This window comes from Diplotaxodon limnothrissa, linkage group LG18 (genome assembly GCF_057381915.1).
Source record: "Diplotaxodon limnothrissa isolate DT_005_m linkage group LG18, D_limnothrissa_male_GT1.1, whole genome shotgun sequence".
NCBI lineage: Eukaryota > Metazoa > Chordata > Actinopteri > Cichliformes > Cichlidae > Diplotaxodon > Diplotaxodon limnothrissa.
In genome coordinates, this window is record NC_140613.1 from 16,414,223 (window position 1) to 16,435,429 (window position 21,207).

Here is a 21,207-nt window from a genome sequence, read left to right on the forward strand (position 1 = left end):
ACCACTTTGATCTGAGCTGTTATCTCATCTTGGTCAAAGTTTAAAGGTTTCACCAATCAATGGTGAAGAACAGCGAGGCCTCGCACAGGCTGTCATAGACCGGGCGATATGAACTCTGCAGTCTACGTCAGAGCTTATCAGCACGTTAGTTCAAATGATCTCAACAGGAAGACTGCGGCGCTCCAGAGGGCAGAGTGTTTGCTCTGTTCTTTAACAGAGGTTCAATTAAATTGCTCTTTTTGTGGCGTGACAATAAAGATACAATACCTGCATTCTCTTGTATAAAACAGTGGCAATAAAAGTGCAGCGGCAGGTTTTCGTCTCGCTCTGAAAAAGAAAAGGTTTGAATCAATCTGCTGAAGATAACTTATCTCAATCTGCTGAAGATTTCTGTGTGCGTGCTCTGAGAAACTGTTCACCTGCAGTATGTCTCGTAAGGTACGTTGTGCAGGGTGAAGGTAAAGCAGGGAAGCAGTCTGATCCTCGGTGGGCTCCACTGAGCTCTCCTGGCCTGACAGCAGGTAGCAGAAACTCGGAGATGGAGCCAAAGATCGGCTTTCCTGTGGACACAGGACACGGCTAAGTCACAGAGCGTTCTCAGCAGTCTACTGCCTTCACACGGCCCTGAGAGCTCTACACACTGAGACCAAAGGAGATGAATGAAAACACATTTTGGAAATTGGCAGTGTGGATTTCTCTTTTTGACGTTTTCATGGTTTCATCTAATTTAATTAAGCTGCTCTATGCTGACTTCCCCTTTGTTAAAATGATCCGTTTGACTCTTCAGCAATGCTACATTCCTGTTTTATTGCAAGAAAAAGCTGGAAATAAGAGACAACTACAAACTCAAAGTGGTTCCAGAGCTCTGTGAACCACCGCCCACATCTCAAATTTGATATGTGATTGAGGCAGGTTGGGTGGTGTGTTCAATAATGACCAAGCAGAGTTTAGTCAGTGGGTGGGGTTAAGAAGGGTGATTTTATCTGTGCTAAAAGTGCTGTGAGCAAGGATGAAACAAATGCAGTTAAACAAAAACTGTGACTCTGAAATGTCTTTCTCCTATTTTCTTTTGTTTTGTTGGGACAGACTTTTCACCGAAATCTCTACCGCAGGTTTCACGTATGCTGGAAGAAAACATCAGCTGGTTGCTGCCAACTTATAGATCGCATCTCTGAATGAGCGAGCATGAGGAGGAAAGAAGTTCAAAGTTCAATTTGGTTATCAGGATGTCAACTAAATTCACAGTTTATATAAAAGCAGTTTCATTCCTGTTGCGTTTCAGTTGTCACAGTTTTCGGGGATTTCTTTCTGTGTTGTATAACAATGCAAACTGAACATATGTGTAATTAATTAGGGCTGCAACAGTAGCTGAATTCATTCATTATTAGTTTGTGGTTTTACTTGACTCGCAACGTAAGCATGGTCAGTCCACGTCCTCTTGTTCCTGCTTTATTGGAGGGAAATATTTAATCTAATTTCTGATCACCGAATTTAAAAAAAAAAAAGGATTGTACTTGGAAATAAAGCATTGCAAAATAAACAAAAATTGGTTTAGAAATTATTTTACTACAATGCTAATGATTTTGTTTGGGATCTGAATTAAAAAAAAAAAAATAGACATTTCAATCACAAGTTTTAAATGCTACCTTGGGCCATTTTAAAGGCTTAACAACTGATCAGCTGAATACAAAACTATCAGCAGGTTAAATCTGGTTTCAGCTCCTGTTATAGGGCTCAGCTGAATTATCTCTACAGTGAGGACTTACACTTGGCATACTAAGTGAGTCTCCATGATCCTTGAGAGGCATCGCTGGGGGCCACAGGCTGTCTATCAAGCTGAAAAGCCTGGAGCTCCTGGGAGTGAGACAAAAGAGAGAGAGAGAGAGAGAAAATACCTTGATGTATGCTCAATCATTCAGGTAATCAACAAAAAGTTGCTTCTGTTATGTGGATGTTGTGTTTTCAGTGGGAGAAACGTTTTATCACTCATCCAAGTGACTTCTCTGGTCTCAGCTGAATGCAGGTTTCTTTAGGGTTTATAAGGTTGCTGAAAATACTAAGACCAGATGAACTGAATCAACTTTTTGGGAGAGAGAAAATGTGAAAAGAGGGGCACGGGGGTGGGGGGATGGGGAGGTGAAACTAGTGAATAAGTGAGATGGGGAGCTTTCACAGCCAGTTTCACTTCCACTGAAACAGTTTTCTGCTAAAACAGAGCTTGTCCTAACAGCACCTAGAATTAACAGTGAGCATGCTCGGGCTGGCAGAGAGGAGAACCACGCTGAAACTGCTTCTTACCGGCAGGTTAAAGGCTGGGAAACATTCACACCCTGTGCAAATTATGATATTATTGTGGCACAAAAATAACAAGGTTTGGAAAACCAATTACAAGTGACATGAATTGTCCGTGACTTTAAGCCCTGATGACTGACATTTGCCATTTCTCACCGCAGTCTTAATCACCGGAATGACAGACTGGAGCAGGATCAAACTGGATGTGCTTTTATGATGTTTAAGTGACGTCAAACTCCAAGTAAGGACTCAATAATTACAAACGGGGTAATAACAGCAAGTCGCAACTCCAGCATATCACGTCAGTCTCCCGCTCTTTTGTCTATTTTCTAAGAAGCCCCTTCTGAGTTCTGCTTAGGTGAGAGCTGCCAACTTGTGCATGTGTGAGCTGTCATATCACCCAGTGGTTAACAACCTGTTAGTCAGCCTCTAATCACAGAGTTTCTTTGTGTGGAACTGGTTCTGCAGGCCAGTTGAGTCCAGTGAGGACTGCTCAAGGATGAGTAATGACAAGCTAACAGGTCTCATTCAGGACGCAGTGATTTTAATGCTGCCTTTGAATACTTAGTTTAACAAAAGTTAAGCACACGCATCTGAATGCAACAAGTGGTAATGGCCACCGCAGTCTGTTGTTAGTGATACTTAAATCTCTTTTGTTAGTGGGTGATGACTGATCATTACACATTTTCTATTTGATTTTGTTGGCAAATCTCCAAAAAAAACAAAAAACAAAACCCACGATCAATCAATCAATCGTTTCCTTAATGACAACCCATACAGCTCACATGCCAGGCTGATACAGTAACAGAATAGTTCAACCATTGTTCGGTGACAAGGGCTTATTGACACTCACATATCTGTCTCTAAAATAACATCAAGTTAGCTCGGGATACGATAAAGACCTGAGGAAATCTGATAGCCTAAAACAACTAAAAGATACCTAAAACAAGTGTCGTTATGTTGACATACAGCCCTGCTACATGTAGCCTGATATTTAATGTACAGACACGAGAGTTGTGTTAAACTTCTCATGTAACAACTGGCAAGACAGCAATATGTTTGCTAGCTGAAACGCGTGCAGCAGATTTAACTGATCTCCATCAATTTCAGATATTTCTGGTTTGGCCAAAAAAAGATCAAACCAAGATCTGCCATATAACTGGTGTATGACACTATGAAGTAACTATAACCAAGTGAGCATGAGTTGAGGTTCAAAAACAAATACAAAAAAATTGTTCTCTATTTATCAGCAGCAGTGACTTCTTGCAGTCTTGTTATCTCAGAGGTGTTAATTAGTTTGCTTTAATGTGGATTTATGGTCTGTCTGAATGTTAGGCTTTTGGTTCTGGGTGTACAAATCTATCCCACTTCAACGTTTCACATCTTTAAGACACACTATGAACAGACATGGGTGGAGAGCATGTCTTGTTGTGAGAGACTGTAAATTTCTTTTTAGGGAATATAAAGACTAAGAGTATCACTCCATGCAGTATCAAACATGCTGTTTTAGTTCCCTTCCCTCCGTTTTTAAGCTACCTGCTTAAGCCTGTTCCTCCCAAACAGAAGGTTTGAACAGCAGGTGGGTGGGGCTGCAGAGCTGTGTTCCTGAGAAGACCATATTAGGCATATCCACCCTTACTGACATCACACAGAGCAAAGAGTTAAACAAACTGTCTGAAGCTGAGTCTGATCCACCTCATTTACTCGTACATACTCTGACCACGATTAATATGAGCAGCCACCATTGCAACAAATGACAAAAATAATAAGGGAACACATAATAGGTCCACATTACGGTATGATTTCTAGGATATGCTTAGAAGTCCAGTAGTCACAATTTCTCAGAAACACATGCCTGATTTAACTCAATCTCACGTGTTTTGCCACTTGAGCTAATAAGATGGTCAATGTGCACCTCTGAAGATAGCCCATCCATCAGAGTCTCACCACAGACACCCTCTGGGGAAATTATAGGCTGCGATGGCACTGAAAATACCAAGGATGTAAACATACCTTCAATCGGTGTCTAAATGTACCCATGTCAGTTCTTCTAACTGCTACTAATCTGGGATCTTGACTATGGAAACTCACGAGGAAAAGCGAGTATGCACCTCAGTATCATTTTACATGTAAACACAGTCACACTGCTGGCAGAACAAAATAATCTTGTTCAAAGCCACAGCACTGCCAGTTCTCACTGTATTGTAAATGTGGTTGTTAATGCTTTAAAAAAATCAGGACATCCAAAGATAAGCATACTGGAGAGTCACTGAGCACAGCGCATATGGTCCCCAGGCTACTTTACAAACACTTCTTAAAAGGACTTGTCTATGACAAGCATCCACCCAGGGCAGTTTGTCCCTGATGGCTAAAGACTGACAAGATAACCTGTGAAGCAAGATTGGTATCAGTCATAGCACGAACTTCCCCCAATTTCTGGGAACTGAAATGTAGATAAAAAGGCAAAGAGGACTTTGTGTGTGCGTGTGTTTGTGCTCTTTTTTAATGCGCTATTATTGTGTATCCTGTTAAAACCAAATGACAGCACAGGTGGTGAGGGCGAAGAAAGGGGAAGGGGGACTATGGGTTACATAGTTCTTAATGCAGGGTGATTATGCGATTAGAACTGTATAATATTACAATATTACAAAAAGAAGTGGAAGATATGGGTCTCACCTTTCTCGTGTGACCCGCTGTACCACTTTAATGCCTCTCAGCATGCAGGTCTTCCCCTGCCACATCTGGCAGTACCTGCTGAGGTCATCCTCACAAGGCAGGAGTTGCAGCTGGATCACACTGAACATCCCGTAGCTGTCCTGGACGAGCACACACAACCTGGGAAAAGTTAAGTGATTAACTATTAACATATTAAGTAAATCACTTTTTTTTTTTTTTTAAGTTGTGAATCTCCTTCTATAACCTTGAAGATACGTATTTAATAGACATGCCTAATGCATTTCCTTCCTCGTAAGTGCTATGCTTATTTCAGACTCCTTCTTTGACTGAATAGAGTAAAAAGAAATCTAAGGTTCATTTTCTATCTTAAACAAGCCGTTCTTGCTTCTCTCCCCTTAAGCCTGCTTTCTTCTGATTGGTTGACCACCACAGACAGAAGGTTTGAACTGTAGGGGAGTGGTAACAGAGTTGTGTCCCTGAGGTGAACATTTAGGTGATGTCTGATCTAGGTGACTTGGCCAAGAGGAGAAAAAACAGAGCAGTCTGGAGCCTAAGCTTTAGGGCTTACAGGGCTTATTTCTTAAATGTTGACCTCACTTTTTCATTTGAAACTGGATACGTATTGTAATAGATACATAAACAATGTGGTATAAGGAGGATAAGTGCATTTGACTCTTGTCAGTGGTCAGAGATTTATAGAAAACTATAAATATTTGTCATAACACCCTCTGAGAGGATGAAGTGAAGTACACCTGACAGCTTGAATCAAATGACGGTATTTTTTCAGGACCTCCTAAGAAGTCACTTTTCTTTCAGGACTCTCTGCATTAACGTAAGGTTCAGTCGTTCACCTCTAGCTGGCCACAGATGCCTACATTAGGTTTGTCCTCCATTTCTAATTGTTGTTGATATCAAGAGAATCACTGACAGGCCTTCGGGACCAGCATGAAGCAAATTTTTCTGCCTAGTTGACAAATTTTATCACACATAACTGGCATGAATTTGCGTCTCTGCAGACTTTTAAATGTAACCATAGTTTAGTTCATTTGCATTTAGCGTGAACAGACCGAAATATTTATAGACAGACTATATGGCCATGATATATATGCTAGAAGCAGTTTATTTAAACTGCTTTCCACAGCATGTTGGTGTGTTTTTTTGGGACACCATTCACCACCTTCCAAACTCCAGATATATTTAAGATGTGTCTTTGAAAAGGTGAACAGTACACACAAAACCAGAACCCACTTAAACAGCGTTGCTATTTTGTACCTCAAAACTTCACGCAATATCCTTTGAATGTATGTTTACACGTTATATAGATGGATTTTTCAAAAGAAGCAGATAATTACAAGCATTTTCCACCAAATACTTGTCAGGGTTTGTTATTCTGTAACAACAGGATTACTTTAATCAAACTCAGCAGCAACTACTGGCTTGTTACATGGGTTGATTGTAAATGCAAATTAACTGATCAATAAATAATGTCGAAATAAATGGTTTAGCACAAGTGTTTGTGTTGAAAATATTAGTGTAACATATTTTCTTATTCCCCTTTAAATGAAATAAAATTTTTATTTACACCCATGTAGTTCAGGATTAGTCCTGAGATTTATGACTGTTAATGCTGGTGGCTGGTTTGACAGGTTGCCGCTGACACAGAATACCTTTGGCATACAAAGTTATGAGGCAGTGAACTGCTGTGTATGCCTGCACTCTGCTGCTCCCATTGAGCGAAGAGCTTGAACTGCTACAGGCTCCACTATCTCTCCCAGTCAAGCCCAGACACAGCCCTGTACAAGCCCTGAGAGTAAACAGCAGAGTTTATATCCCCTGGTTAGACAAGCAACGGCCAGAGAAGTAGAAGAGAAGGAGGAGGAGGAGGAAGAAAAACAAGGGAAAAGGGAGGACTGTCCATAATGCATGTGGATGCATGTGCATACAACAGACAGAGGAAAGTTTTGAGACTGTTTTTAACCGACTGATTGGGCCTACGAATGTTTTCTGTTGCTATACTTGGGTTCTGTCTGTATTTGTTTTGAAGGACCTGGAAATAGATATCTAAATATCATTCCAGACATGACTCTCGGTGGTATAAGCCAAAGATTTAACCAAGATTATTTTCAGTTGTTTGCTTAATCTAAAATCCCAAATCAGACATATACAACACGTTGTTAAATTAACAAGTTATTTTTGACACACCAGACCGAGACAAATGCTGCCCTCTCTGGGGTTTTTTTTCCGCTTACAAAGCTGTAAACATGAGTGCAGAAGTTCAGCCTGTATAGCACAGTAAATGAACCCCTGCTCATTTTATACATGATGTTTATCAGAGAAAGGAACAGCCAGCAAGTCAAAGACAAAACTTTAAAATTCTTCCAAAACACAGTAATGTTTAAAAACACATTTATATCTATATCTATATTGACTACAGCTGGAGGAAGCATGGACTCCTACTAACACTATAACTTGATTAACCAGTTCTTTTGGAGGTTTTTAATATATAGCCACACCTCGTCTGAACCTTGTTTTCAGTCCTATTGCCACCGGTGTATCAAATCCAGCTCGTAGCCATGCAGTCTGCCTTTACAAACATTTGTAGAAAAATTGATAGTTTTAAAGAGCTCTCTAAATTTGAGTGTAGTTCTGCAATAGGATGCTGCCATTGCAGCAAGTCTGTTTGTGATATTTCTTCCCTCCAAGATACTCCACCCTCAGCTAGAACTGATATTACTGTAAAGTGCAACCATTTGCACCTTTTCAAATTCTGAAGTGGAAGCATTTAGGCAAGTCAGCCACAAAGTGTTACACCACAGAAAGTCACAGAGCAAAGTTACAAAGTGCATAAAATAGAACAGACTCCCACATGAATCCCCACTATAGCGAAGCATTTTATGTGCCCTAGTAATCCTATGAGGTATGTTGCTGGGGTCAACCTGGTAGGATCTCCAAATGCCTATTTGTTTTAAGTTAATAGGCGGGCAAGGTGATTTTTATGGAGTTAAAAGAAATAAAACAATGGATCGTGGTACCTTGCCCAATCCAGGAGCCAGGCCCAGGACAGAGGCGTGCACGAGAGTGTCTGGTGGTCGGGTCACAGGGGCCACCCGTTCTGTAGACTATACCTTCCCAATCTCCGGTCACTCCATTGTCCTACTGAGCAACTTCACCTCTGACATGCGCAATGATACTATGACCCTTTGGGGTGTAGTTGGATGTGACACTGCAAGATCTGAGGGTAGCATGTTTAAAACTGAACGTCCAGATCTTACACCAGTCTTCGGGTGTTTTCACACCTCTGGTGTTCAGTCAGTTTAAATCATACCCTTGATGCACTTTGTTTGTGCAGATTGAACACAGTGCAGTAATTGTACTCTGGTACAGACCAAAACAACTGCACCGAAACAACTTTGGAGGAAGTGGTCTTGATGTGGTTCCAAATGAACTCCGGAGTGATTCGATTATGATGTGAACAGGACCCGACCTCTATCCAAATCAACTACCAATTGGTTGCAAGTTTGACCGAATAACCTTCCCGTAGACAACTATGCTTTATATTCCAGGATGCGGCAAGGTACTATAAATGTGGCAAGGTCTGTACGGGCAAGCAGCTAGCAGTAAAATAAAGGTAAATTCTCCAGTAGCCCAGAACACAGCACCTTCTTGCTGTATTTACTTTTGATGCTCCCACCCCAGACACCTCTGGCCAATAAGTGGACTGAACATTCTCATGTAGTTTGTAGAAACACATTTTGGTTCGCTTGGATTTTTCTCTGTGTGAAAACAAACCAAACCACGGGGAAAAAAGAACTAACCAAAGAAAATGAACTATAGGTTAGAAAACACCATCAGAGAGGAAAAGGGGCTATGCTTCTTACTGCTAATGGGAAAAAAACTGTTACTTTGTTGGTTTTGGACTTCATTGTTCAGAATCTGGTCCCAGAGGGCGACGGGAAGAATAGGTGATGTCTTTAGTGGGTGTGATCCATTAGGATACAAATGGCTTTCCCTCGCAGTGGCCTAGTGTGACTATTACCAAAGGAGTGTAGAGTTCCACTGATAACACTTTCTGCCTTCCTCACCACCTGTTGCAGGTCCTCTCGGTGAACCACACCATACAGCAGTAGGGCAGAAGGCTCTCCAGTGCTGACTAACAGAAGTCGGTCAACATGTGATAAAGGAGGTAAAAGTTATTGCTGACTCAATAACATCAGCATAAACTTCGCACTAGAGGCTTTGTGGCATGGATTTCCATGGCAAAGCAGCTCCTGTAGGTGTAATGTGTAGGTGGCCTCGTATGCCCCTAACATATTGTGTATTTTGATCAACTAATAACTAAACCTCGAATCAGAGTCATAGAAAACAGAGCAAAGCAGCAAACTTCTCACTCAAGTATGTGAAACCACAAACTGCGAGGTATTTTAGATAAATGGACGACTTATCAGTCATTTGCTTAAATACAGGATGAAGTATTTTTTATGACAAAACAAAAACTTGACTGTTAAACATATCATTAGCACTTGGGAATTCGCTCTCTAATAACTATTAAATGGTTTGCTTGATTGTATCATTTAGATATGTTAGTAATACAACTGGCTCAACTTTAAACGTTTTTAATATCTCGAGAAAACAGGCTGGCTGTATTTTTTGCATGTTTGTTTGTTGGTTGACAAATCCCATGAACAAGTGCAAAAGTAACAATGCTTTTCTGTTTGTCCACACCTGACCAAGCCTGGTGTTTCCTGCTGGAGGTGTTCATATTTCACTGATCCAAACAATTATTTTCTTAAAGGACATAAATTGCAGTTTTTCTAAACCAGGAGTAAATAAAGTTCACATTGAAAATCTTTTAGTTCATTAATACACATTTCTAATGTTCTATTGAGTATTTATTACAGCATATTTGCTACTGATAAACACTCAATAGAACATTAGACATTAGAAATGCTAATCACAGCTTGTTGTGATTCTTATGCACTCACTAATAGTTTTGGAGGTCTATAGCACAAAGTTTTTAGTATTTTCATTTAAAAAAAGAAAGAAATTAATCATTTAAAACCACAGTTACCAACAGCACAAAGCGTGGGTGATTAAAAAAGCTGCATTTTATCAAAACAAGCCAGACATTGTCAACAAATCAACATCTGACCTTTCCTAAAATATAAATACAGCTGGTAGAGTCTTGCTTGGTGTAAATACACTTTTACTTTTCGTAGAGCATGTTCAGTCCTGAAGCATGAAACTTGATAGGACACCTGACAGACTGGAGAGAAAAGGGTGACGGGACTTGTTGTGGTGCTGGCTTGTCATAAACAACTACCTCCCCCCTCTGTCAGCCCTTTTAGCTGTTCAAAGACCTACTTCCTCACTCCCCTCACTCCCACAAAAAAAAAAAAAAAGAAGAAAAAATATCCTCAGTGACTGGCCAGTTTTAGTTACAGGCCATTTTCAGGAATTTGTTTTTGTGAGCGATCACAGAATTCTCAGCAACTCAGGTTTTCTTCCAGGAAGTGCGATCCACTGGGTCTGTGCTTACACACATATGAACTCTTTCAGGCACACTGCGAATGCATGGAAGCCAGCGCACATTCACATTACTTGGAAAAACACCAAGTTAAAGTCCCACACATTAAGAATACAGCAGAGAGGCCTCATTGGCGGGGGGCGGACAGGCGGGATTCCTTCCTATGTGCTGTCCACCAATCACTGCAGGCAGAGTGATAAACACGTTTGTAACAGGATCCCTGCAGCACATTGTGTTCCTGCTCAACGAAGAAAAAAAGAAGGAAAAAAAGAAAAAGAAAAAACAACCAGTCTCTCTCCACTTCCTGCAAACAGTTAATCTCCTTGTTTATTCCATCCCAAATTTACGGGAACTTAACATCTTCTTCAGGCATAAATATCATACTGGCCCGTCTCCCTCGTGTTTTAACACAGTGGCTAAACAACAAAAGGATCAAATAAGAGCGCTGACCAGGCGAGTGAGTCATAGAGGCCAGGGACACAACATGAGAGGTACAAACTGTCCTCGTGTTTACACAGAATGAGCCCAGTGGGCTGCGAAGTAAACTACACCGCTCTCCGCAAAGCAGCCATGTATTCTGAAAAAAATAACACAAGCAACAGATTGTAGCACATGATGTTACTTCTGAGCAGCAATGCAAAGCAAAGCCTCTCATAAAAAGACATACAAGTGATGCAAAGCTTGCCCATGTTATCAAAAATAAATAAATAAATAAATAGTAAAAATTATAGTAATAATAACAATAAATTAAATTCAGGAACGGCTGGGAAACAAAATAAACTTTGTGTACCATCTTCACATCTGTCACAATAAAGGCGGCTGAGTCATCCTGATATTCTAAACTTGAACCCTCGTGATCGACTGCTAACCTCAGCCCCACCTTCATCCTTTCACTATAAACCCGAGGCTGCTGAATCTGGTCGAGCCAGAGAGAAACTGAGGAAAGGGTAAGAGTGTTTCCGGTCAGAGGGCAGCTCATTTGTTTACCAGCCACAGAAGCAGCATGGCAGGAGTGTCATGTTACAACCGCAGCTCATGTAGCCTGTCAGCTGACCGGGGGTCTCCTCCCCTTACCGTCGATGGTCCCTCGGGTCCCTCTGCTTGGAGAAACCGCTGCTTTTATTACTCAGCAAAAGGACAAAAACAACATGCCTGGGGAAGGCCAAGGAAACTGAAGGTCATACTTACTGGATTTGCTTCAAATGTAGCACTTACTGATTTGTTAACTACTACAAGACCACACGAACAAGTCATTTCAGTAAGACTGGAGGATTTTTGATAATTTAGCATGTATGAAACAACAAAAAACAGATTTTCTTGTATCTGCAGTGGAAACAAACCTGCATTTTATGTGTGGCAAATCCACAGATTCATTACTCATCCCTGGTAGTAAACCACAGCTCTACTGAGCATTCGAGCATGTTTCATTTCATTGCAACTTCACTGTTTTGGTTCAGTCTCGGCGCGCTCATCTGCGTCATTTGCTGCCGCACTCGTATGCAGCGCTACATACAAAGTAGGACATTTGGTAACTGAGGAGACAAATATTTACCTCAGGCATTGTTGGAAACAAAAACAAAGCTTGAAGGATTTTTTTTTAATTTTATGGGTGGCTTCAAACACATCTACAAAGAAACGCTAGTAGACGTGAGACTGAGCGGCTACCACTTGGTCATGGCTGAAGGAGAGACCTGTACCTCGCTCACATGACTTAATGGTGATGCTCAGCAAAGTGGAAGCGAACAATTTGGTGCATTACGGTAATCAGAATCAAACGGGAAAGAAAAGCTACTTTCCATCCTTAGTGGACAAGTATCCTGTTTACAGCAAATAAACTTTAATGAGCCAATGACTCAGTCTACGGAAACATGATCCATACTGTCAGAGGATCATAAACATGTAAAAAGCCTCAAGGCAGACGATGAAATACTTACAAAAAGTAATCAGATTTATGTTCCTGGAACTTGACTTCTTCCTTTCTTCATTTACTATTTTATTGTTGGTGTCATAGCTAATCATTCAGCTACACAAAGTGATGCTGTTCCAGGTCTAAAAGGACAAAATATGCCCATATTTTTGGAGCCTAGTCGGGGTGACGTAAGTAATTACTCCTCTCATACCAGAGACCGCAGCTCACTTCCCACACATCGTTTTTATACTTTCTTTGGAATTACTTTAACACTTCAGTTGCTTTTTTTTTTCTTCAAAATTCTTTCTTTGACGGAGTTTAGACAATCAAACTATTTGATTAGGGTTAGAAAAGGCTAATTATTACATTGAACACAAGAACACAAAGCTGGAACTTCATCAACAAGTGCCCTTGGTATATTACAGTTCAAACTCAATACAGCCTTTTCAAATTAAAAGCAGTCTAGTTAGGTGGCTTTTATTGTGAAATATTTGTAGTCAGATATTAAGAGTGTGAAAACCCCCCAAAACTGAGCGAGTCTCTGAATGTAAAAATCTGTTCGATTTTTTGCAAAGTGTAACTAACTGGTTATTAGCAGCAAAACAGTTGTCTACAATGTCATAGGTGGGTGACTCTGCAGAGCCCAGGAGGGCAAACCGCCTTTCAAATACACTTCACAGTAGAAGACCACACGGTTGTCAGTTTCCCATCGTTTTCACAGACCACATAACAACTCAGAAGTGGAAATACAAAGACATGTGAACAAACTAAGTTCTGGGCCCTTACGATCCACATACAGCCCTTCTGTAGTATTACAATGACTAAAAATAGCAAATATCTGCCAGAGAAACAGTTTCACAATGATTTAGAAATGAACTGTAAATGACATACCTACGAAAAAAAAAAAAAAAAAGTAAGGACAGCTATATGCATTTTCAGGTAGGATGGGAGTGAATTACAAGGGAGAAGAAATTCCTCACCTGAGCCAATTAGGTGCATTATTTATTTATTTTTCTGTTCGTTTTAGGGCTCACAGTCTTATTTATCACTGAGGGCAGACAGGACCTGGAGCTTGGCAGCTGGATTACAGTTGTACTAGTCTGTCATTGTGATGAAAGAAAGTCTATCCAGAGGCTTACTCTTACCCACAGCCATGAGCTTGTGACTAAAGGGATCACATTCAGACTCAGGCCTGATTTAGACAGGGAGGAATCGTTATAGAGCCTACGGCATAACACGCACAATTTGCCAACATCTTTGCCGGAATTGATGCTTGTGCATGTGCATGTGCATTATGGGTTATTTACTATGTGGTGGTGTACCGATGACTTAGAAACAAATAAAATGCTGGAACTTTTTGCATCCTGGGTACCAATTCTTTGTTGGGGTTATTTTTTTGTGGGGCGGAGCTTAAGTTTTTCTAGTGATTTGTAGATTGCCTCACGTCCAATGTGATATTTGGTCCAGGAATTTGCTGACATATGTGAGTCCTAAAATTGATGCTATAATTATGATCCCTTATTATTAAGGCCATGATTGTTATTCTGTCACTGATCAATTTAAAAACTGTGTTTAAAGAGGAGCCTGAAATATACAGGACAAGAGGAGTCAATGATACTAATGAGGCCCATCACAACAGTCGCGGGCAGCATCGACCAAATGTGTAATTACATTTCTTGGGTGCAGTGGTTCCAACATAATAGGACATAGATTTCCTGGTGAAAAATCCCCAGTCGGGAGAGGAATCCCTGCATCTTTCTGGTGAAAAAAAGCCAGAAAAAGTGGTGCAGGTATCTGATCAGGTTGTTGCTTGAACGCCTCCCAAGGGCGAAACATGGCAAACATAGTTATACTGTGCAACTCTTTTGGTCAATGAATGCTAGAGGATACTAGGCTATTTTACCGAAACAGCAGAGTCCATAAGGAGATTCTGAAGACTGCAGATAAATGACTGACAGGCGACACACGGTGTAACAGTTAATGTTTTGTCTTAAAAAAAACAAAACAAATGAATAAAAAGATTCTTAAATTATTTGCTGATTAAATGAAGGAAAAACAAATCTGCCTCATTTGTTTATGACCATACATTTTCTGCAGTACCAAGAGGAATTATGTTTTAACATGTGAAGGAAAAACACTTTGGTTTCCCCTTATTAAGGTAAGAAAAAAAAACTGCTACAAAGCTGCTCCACCCAGAGGAGTGCGAACGGGCAACAATTCAACTCAGACTTGCTGGTGCACGAGATTCTGAAAACATCATGCTGTCTTTCCTGAGAATTGGCCAGAACCATTCACAGAGGGGCTGGATTCAATTAGAAATGTTTGTGTCCTTTGTCAAGCAATGCCATATGGCTGGAGACAGCGTGAGCACTTTGTGGGGCCTGCTGTGCTGTGAACAATAGCTCGACCGCTGAGACACATCGTGCCACCGAGGAGAAGCATGCAAAGCCCGAGAGCAAAGAAACTAGCATGAAATCTGAACAAAAAGAATAATCTCAATTGGGGCAGAGCTCTCACAGCAGATAAAATACGATTCATTTTTCCCAGCTGTTTCTGGCTTCATGTGACAAACCAAAAGGCCTCCCTGGGATCCCAATTATGAGCTCGCCCAACAATACCTTGTTTTGCCTTTCTCTGCAGGAGGAGCTGTAGAGGACCTGAGGGGAAGTCTTGGTTTGAGGATGGACACAGGAGAGCAGTCAGCAATGGGGATGGAGTAAACTCTCTGCACAACCACCTCTACATCTTGCTCCACAGAGCCAGCCTGGCCGAGACCTTCGATAGCTTCCAGGAGAGAGACGCAGTATCTTGTCAAAACTCTAGAAGGCCCCAAACTGCACTGAGCAACCTGTAACAGAGAAACGCAAGAAAATAACATCACATCGCCCCAAAGTGTGACTTCTCAGAGCTGAATAGGTTATTTAATCAGTTAGCTGACTGGTAGAAGATTACGCTGATAAGTACTTTGATAAGTTTGTAGGCATAAACAGTCAACTGTCACTTGTCTCAACATCTCAGATATGAATGAATGAATGAACGAACATCTGGATTTCTTACTGAGCTTAAAATCAAAGTTAACTGGATAAAACAATACATGTATTGAATCTGGAAGTTAGTGATAAGCAAACAATTCATTCACTGATAAGATAATCAATAGATTATTTGATATTTAGAGATATTTTAACATTAACATTTTAACATTTAAAAAATGCAGGCATGTCTTATTATTAGAAAATGCCCTATATGACACTCACCAATACATTCAAGTATGAATATAAGACACATCTTTGTTGGAAGAGAGTGCAATAAGCTCCTAGACTTTAAGGTTGTTTGTGTTTTTAAATAATTAAGCCTTTTTTTTTTTAGGATAAATGCATAAACAATACATAAATACACAGACGAACATGGCCAGTTTACACTGTTCTTAAAACACTCAGACAAAGAAATGAAAAAAAAGACTATAAAAGCTATATGGGCAAAAGTACTGGGCCACCTACACATTTCACAGGCGGAGGTTGGCTAATGGAAATGCTGTGTGGCACACAGTTTTTTGTGCTGATGTTAATGTCAGAGGAGTCAAGCAGCTCTGCAGCTAGTGGGTCTTTTTTATTTATTTAATTTGTTTTAAACACACTATATGTCTCAGCACTCGGTAACCTCACTTTATAATGTTACGTGGTCTGGCACTTCTTGGCTGAGTTGCTGTGGTTTTTAAACACTTCCACTCTGTAACAATACCACTTACAGCTGATTGTGGAATATCTTTGAAATCTCACAAACTGACTCACTGTAACAAAGGCATCCTATTACAGTATCATCCTTGAATTCACTCAGCGTCAATGTTTGTAAAGGCAGACTGCATGGACTTTATACACCTGTGTTACTTTTGTCCATGTAGTGTATGATCCTTCACAAGTAAAAGAGAACTACAATTTCTGCCTTTCTTAGCTCCATAAAGGAGAAAACAGCTAAATGTTCTTTTTTTAGTTGATCAACTAAACTTCATGAAAGTACTGCTATTAAAACTCACTCAGTGAATCAAACATATACATATATCAATCACTTCTGATTGCTACAGCAGCAGAATAGAGTGATTCCGCATCCAACTGAGACCATTTATTGTTTATATCTGAGATCTGTATAAAGTGAGCATGATTAAACCTGGGGAAAAAAACAACACTCTTTCAGTGTTGATTTCATAATTATAAAGTCATAAAAAACATTGATGCAAGCCTCAGAGTGTTTTGTGTTTATACATATTGACTAAACCTGAGCAGAAACCTTACAGCCAGTAGAAACCTACTGCACACATAATCATAAAGTGCAGTCATTTTCTTAAACCGATGACAGGAGTTTTAGAGGCATAATACGGTTTGTATAATCTCCTAAACGCCTTCCTCTTTATGTCAACAAGTACTTTACATTTTGAATTGAAATAAAATGTTACACACTTGACTGTAAAGGCGATAAAACACACACACCTGCTTCACATTGCTCTCCTCTGTGGTCCTGCATGCATCCAGCACTCCGAATGTTTTTCCCAAATAATATGGCATGCGCCTTTCTGCAAAGACTGGGCCTCTAGGAATAGACGCATTGGCCGATTTGGAAGCACAGAAGACCTTCTTGCTGAAGTGTGTGTTGAGAATAATAGGACAGCTGAAGCCCTCAACAGAAAGGCTCTGCCTGCAACAAGTAAAGTTCATCAAGTTTAGATTCAAGGCAAATCTGGTATAGCAGCTGTTTGAGCGTTTCTTATGCTGGTTCTTAATAAAAGTTACCACGGGGTTTGAGTATTTTAATATTGCATGAAATAAACATCTATAAAGTTGAAGGGCAAAGATAAACAGCTTTATGTTATGATTGTCTTGATAACACTTGAAAACAGTCAGATTGTGAATTAAATGGAAGAGGCTGTTGCATAAATGTAGAGGGGTGGGGGCTGCTAGCTCGAGAACCTTTTGAATGTCAAACTCAGATAAGGTACCAGCCACCTCCACAGGTCTGTTCGCTGCGTACCACCCAGCACAAAGTACAAGTTCAAATACGTTAACCTCCTCCAAGACGAGAGAAGAACGCAACGGATGCATGCGTCCTCTTTTACTTTACCTAGTGAAAGACAAAATTTCCAAGTAATTACATGTCGCAGTGCTCAATCTGGGGGATGCGGGTGAGAATACTTTCCAAATGTGATGTCATGTGTGGAAAAATACTTCAGTCATCACAGTCAACAAGCCTGAGAGTGAACTGATGAAAAATCAAGCTCAAAGTGTGTGTATGTGTGACCTGACGTGCTGATCTTGCTTTAATTTTTTTACTGTTATCAGCTTAGATTTCACTCATCTGTAAGTGGCAGAGATGCTGAACCACTCCTTTAAAACCTAAAAAAACAAAAGCAAAAAAAACCACCTCAGGTCTGGTACTTTGGCTCATTGACATAAATACGGCCCATCTGAGTGGCACCAGCTTAAAAAAAAGAAAAAAAGTAGGATAACAGTAATTATATAGCACTGTGTTGTTGGTAAGTATAAATTACGACTTTTTCCACATGTAACATTGATAATACCGTGATGACGGCTTATCGCTGAGTCAGGGCCAAATGCACTCTGTGACTGGAACCTCTGTGCATGTCGCAGCTCGCCCAAGACGTGTGGTGATACTTAAACACGCAGATAAGTGTGGAGGGGGGGACTATTTGTTTAGACATATAATGAAAACACCATGGGAAAGAATTTATGAGCCAAATTATTAGATTCACACGGTTTATGTGCACCCACATTTAATGAAAGGGAGTCTAATGTGACCTTAAAGAGTTCAGACTTTGAGAGTTCTGGATTTACAGGAATTACTTTATTTGCTGGTCAGTTTGGAGGCTTTATTTTTTTTATAGTCCTTACTGTATAGTACTGATGAGTGTTTCTAATATTTTACACTTGTCCACTTCCACATGTCTTTATTAAACAGACTGTAGCTGTAAAGTAGAGCCATGTTTGACAGCAAAAGAAGAAATAAAAAAAAGCTAAACCACACAAGTATAAGTTCCTGCCACAGTGTTGTCCCTGATTGCGCTGGACTGTACATACTGTTACTGGCATTGTTTCCATCCCCTGGAGCATTTTTGTCATGCAAGACTACCAACTACACAATGACTATGGAGAAAATCCAGTAATGGGTTTTTACCAGTGCAGGTGGAGACATCTGTGATTCATCCACTGCAAAATAATCTACCCTCTTAATGGCAGGTATATATCAAGTACACATATATGAAAAGAAGTTTTTCCTTTCTTGGTGGCTCTATATCATAAAACAAAGGATAGTAGACTTTTTGGGGCCAGAGACCCTGCACAGGGGATATTTTCTACCACAGCCTCAACTTGTTCGGATTCAGTATCACTTGACAGTGCAGACTAGTATTTCCTCTGCTTTCCAGCCAAGCAGTGGGCTAATAAAGCAAGATGCTTATCAGCAGGGCAGTTTGTTGCACCTGAGAAGACAGAGGTGCTGTGTCACAAGCATATGAGTTCATAGTGGCATAAAATTATGACACAAGACACACTATGCTAGCTTTATGAACACAAATTGCCCCCAGTCTACAGCTTTTAATGCTAAATCAAAACTGTAGGATTAAGAGTAAGATATTGTGCAGAGTTCTGGTGGTCTCCACTTAAAATAACCACTACCATGAAATCTCTGTGATATTTTAAAGACCTTATATTGTAATTTTATCTTAACAGAGCATTTTACTCTCAGACTGTAGACTGACAGGTTCACGGAGTTCATAGCTATCAGGATCCTATCCTGTGGAACCAGCTCCCAGTTTGGATTCATGAAACATACACATGCTACTTTTAAGGTCAAGTTTAACCCTTTCCTTTGTGATAGTTAGAGTTGTATCTTGCAAACCTGAAGGACCCCTAGCTATGCTGCTACTGTTTTACTTCCTGTGACGCACAGTGTATCCCCTGCCTATTTTTTTTTAAATATATCACTACTGCATATCATGAAATTGTGTCTTCTCTTTTCAGTGGTTTGTGTTTTTTCTTCATCTCCCTATGGTCTCCTTTTTCCTCACTTCAACTAGTTGTAGAAGATTGCTGTGCCTCCCTGAGCTTGGTCGTGTCAGAGGTCTCTTCCTGTTAAAAGGGAGTTCTTCCTTCCCACCGTCACCAGTTGTTTGCTCACAGTGGAGTGAACAGCGCTTGAGTGTTGAAGTTGTATCTCTAAACCTGTAGGTTTTTCTCTTGCATTATAAAGCACCTTGAGGCAACTGTTTTTATGATTTGGCACCATATAAATAAAACTGAATTGACCTGAATTCATTTGAAATGTCAGTACATAGTACATGATGCAATGTTACCAAAAATAAAGGAGTTATATGATCTACACTATTAAAATAATACTTACATTTTAATGCATCAATACAATAGTATCGTTATCTGAATATCTGGTTTCTTCTTTTTGTCGTTCAGCAGCATTTAAACCAATTCCTGTGTGGTTTGAGTGAGTGTAAGTATTTCTGGTGTACTTTAAATAAATTTGCATGTTCTGAATACCTTAAATAATGTTTGCCAGTGCTTTTATACAAATAAAACTTCTGAATGCAGGACTTTCAACTTGAAGTGTGGTATTTTTAGAGCGACGGTACCTTGTTTACTCTGATGATGGGATTAGTTTTTTTTTTCCACCACAGCTGAATTTTGCCAACCTTAAAAAAAACAAAACTAAACTAAACAAGCGCAAGACAAGCAACGATTAAGCCTCAGCGATCGTTATCTGACAAGAGATCACAACAACAATCTGTAAAAGCCGTACTCTAATCTTAGCAGAGCAGAACGTGCTGTTCATATTCACATGAACAACACCCTTACAGGAAGCATGATCCATTGTGAACAGGTGAGTGGGCAGTTGTCATCATCAGACAGGTAGCCAGGTTAAGGAGCGGCACTGACTGCTTGCGTCACAGCTTGTAAGTGAATAATCCCTGCAGGTATTTCCGCTCGGGCCTTGGCCCACTTAAAACAAGGCGTGGGAGGTGGGAGGAGTCAAACTACTCGTTGCAGGAATTATGGGGGTGGTTAACCCCTCGAGTGTCGCACAGGAAACTGATAAGAGGAATTTTACCAGACAGGCTGCTCATCTAATTTCTGTGTTTTTTCCACTTTGGCCTGGCCTGTAGCTGTTAACATTAGACTCAGAGAACATCCACTTTTTCTTGCTGTTATGATGTGCTTTTATACAGGCAGAATACTGATTGATTTAAACTGTCAACCCCACACATAAACAGAAAAATTTTAAGATACACGCAAAAATAATGCTTTGAAGGAGTAAATGGTTGTGGCTGAAGAGAATAAAACAGGAAAGGAGAGGTGCTAAAGCCAGAGATCCTCTCAAACCACCATGTGTTTTCAATCTCAGGCCTCTGGCTCCCTCCACTCTCTACTCCCAAATGCTCCAGAAAATAATCCTACTGTGTTTTTTCCCCGGCTTGCTGGAAATGACCTAACTACTGCCAGGAAGAGGAATGCGAAGCATTCCCTGGAGCTGTTTGTGACGTCAGAGCGCTGAGGAGGCCCCTGCGCTTCCGCCAGCTTGGATATTCCAGATCAACCCAAACTCCCAACAGCTGGAGTCAACCGCTACCTCGCTCCAACTCCCAAACAATCCCAAAAACAATCCCCCCATGTGAGGCACTGTTCTTCACATCTGGCTCTCGAGTATTTACTATTGTAAAATGAGAACACCAAGTTTTAACACTTAAAACAAAAACACACAGTTGTACAACTTGAAAGATTTTCGACGTGCAACT

General features: G+C 40.4%; 1 protein-coding gene across 1 annotated transcript in view; it reads right to left on the reverse strand.

The window, feature by feature from the left end:
• Positions 1 to 21,207, reverse strand: part of spidr (scaffold protein involved in DNA repair) — a 43,991-nt gene that overhangs the window by 8,433 nt on the left and 14,351 nt on the right. Inside the window, exons 9-14 of the mRNA XM_085377962.1 lie at positions 16,883 to 17,087; positions 15,020 to 15,249; positions 4,969 to 5,127; positions 1,767 to 1,854; positions 420 to 560; positions 268 to 327 (exon numbers count right to left, since the gene is read on the reverse strand). Of these exons, the coding sequence (XP_085234088.1) occupies positions 268 to 327; positions 420 to 560; positions 1,767 to 1,854; positions 4,969 to 5,127; positions 15,020 to 15,249; positions 16,883 to 17,087 (883 nt within the window). The remainder of the gene's footprint in view (positions 1 to 267; positions 328 to 419; positions 561 to 1,766; positions 1,855 to 4,968; positions 5,128 to 15,019; positions 15,250 to 16,882; positions 17,088 to 21,207) is intronic.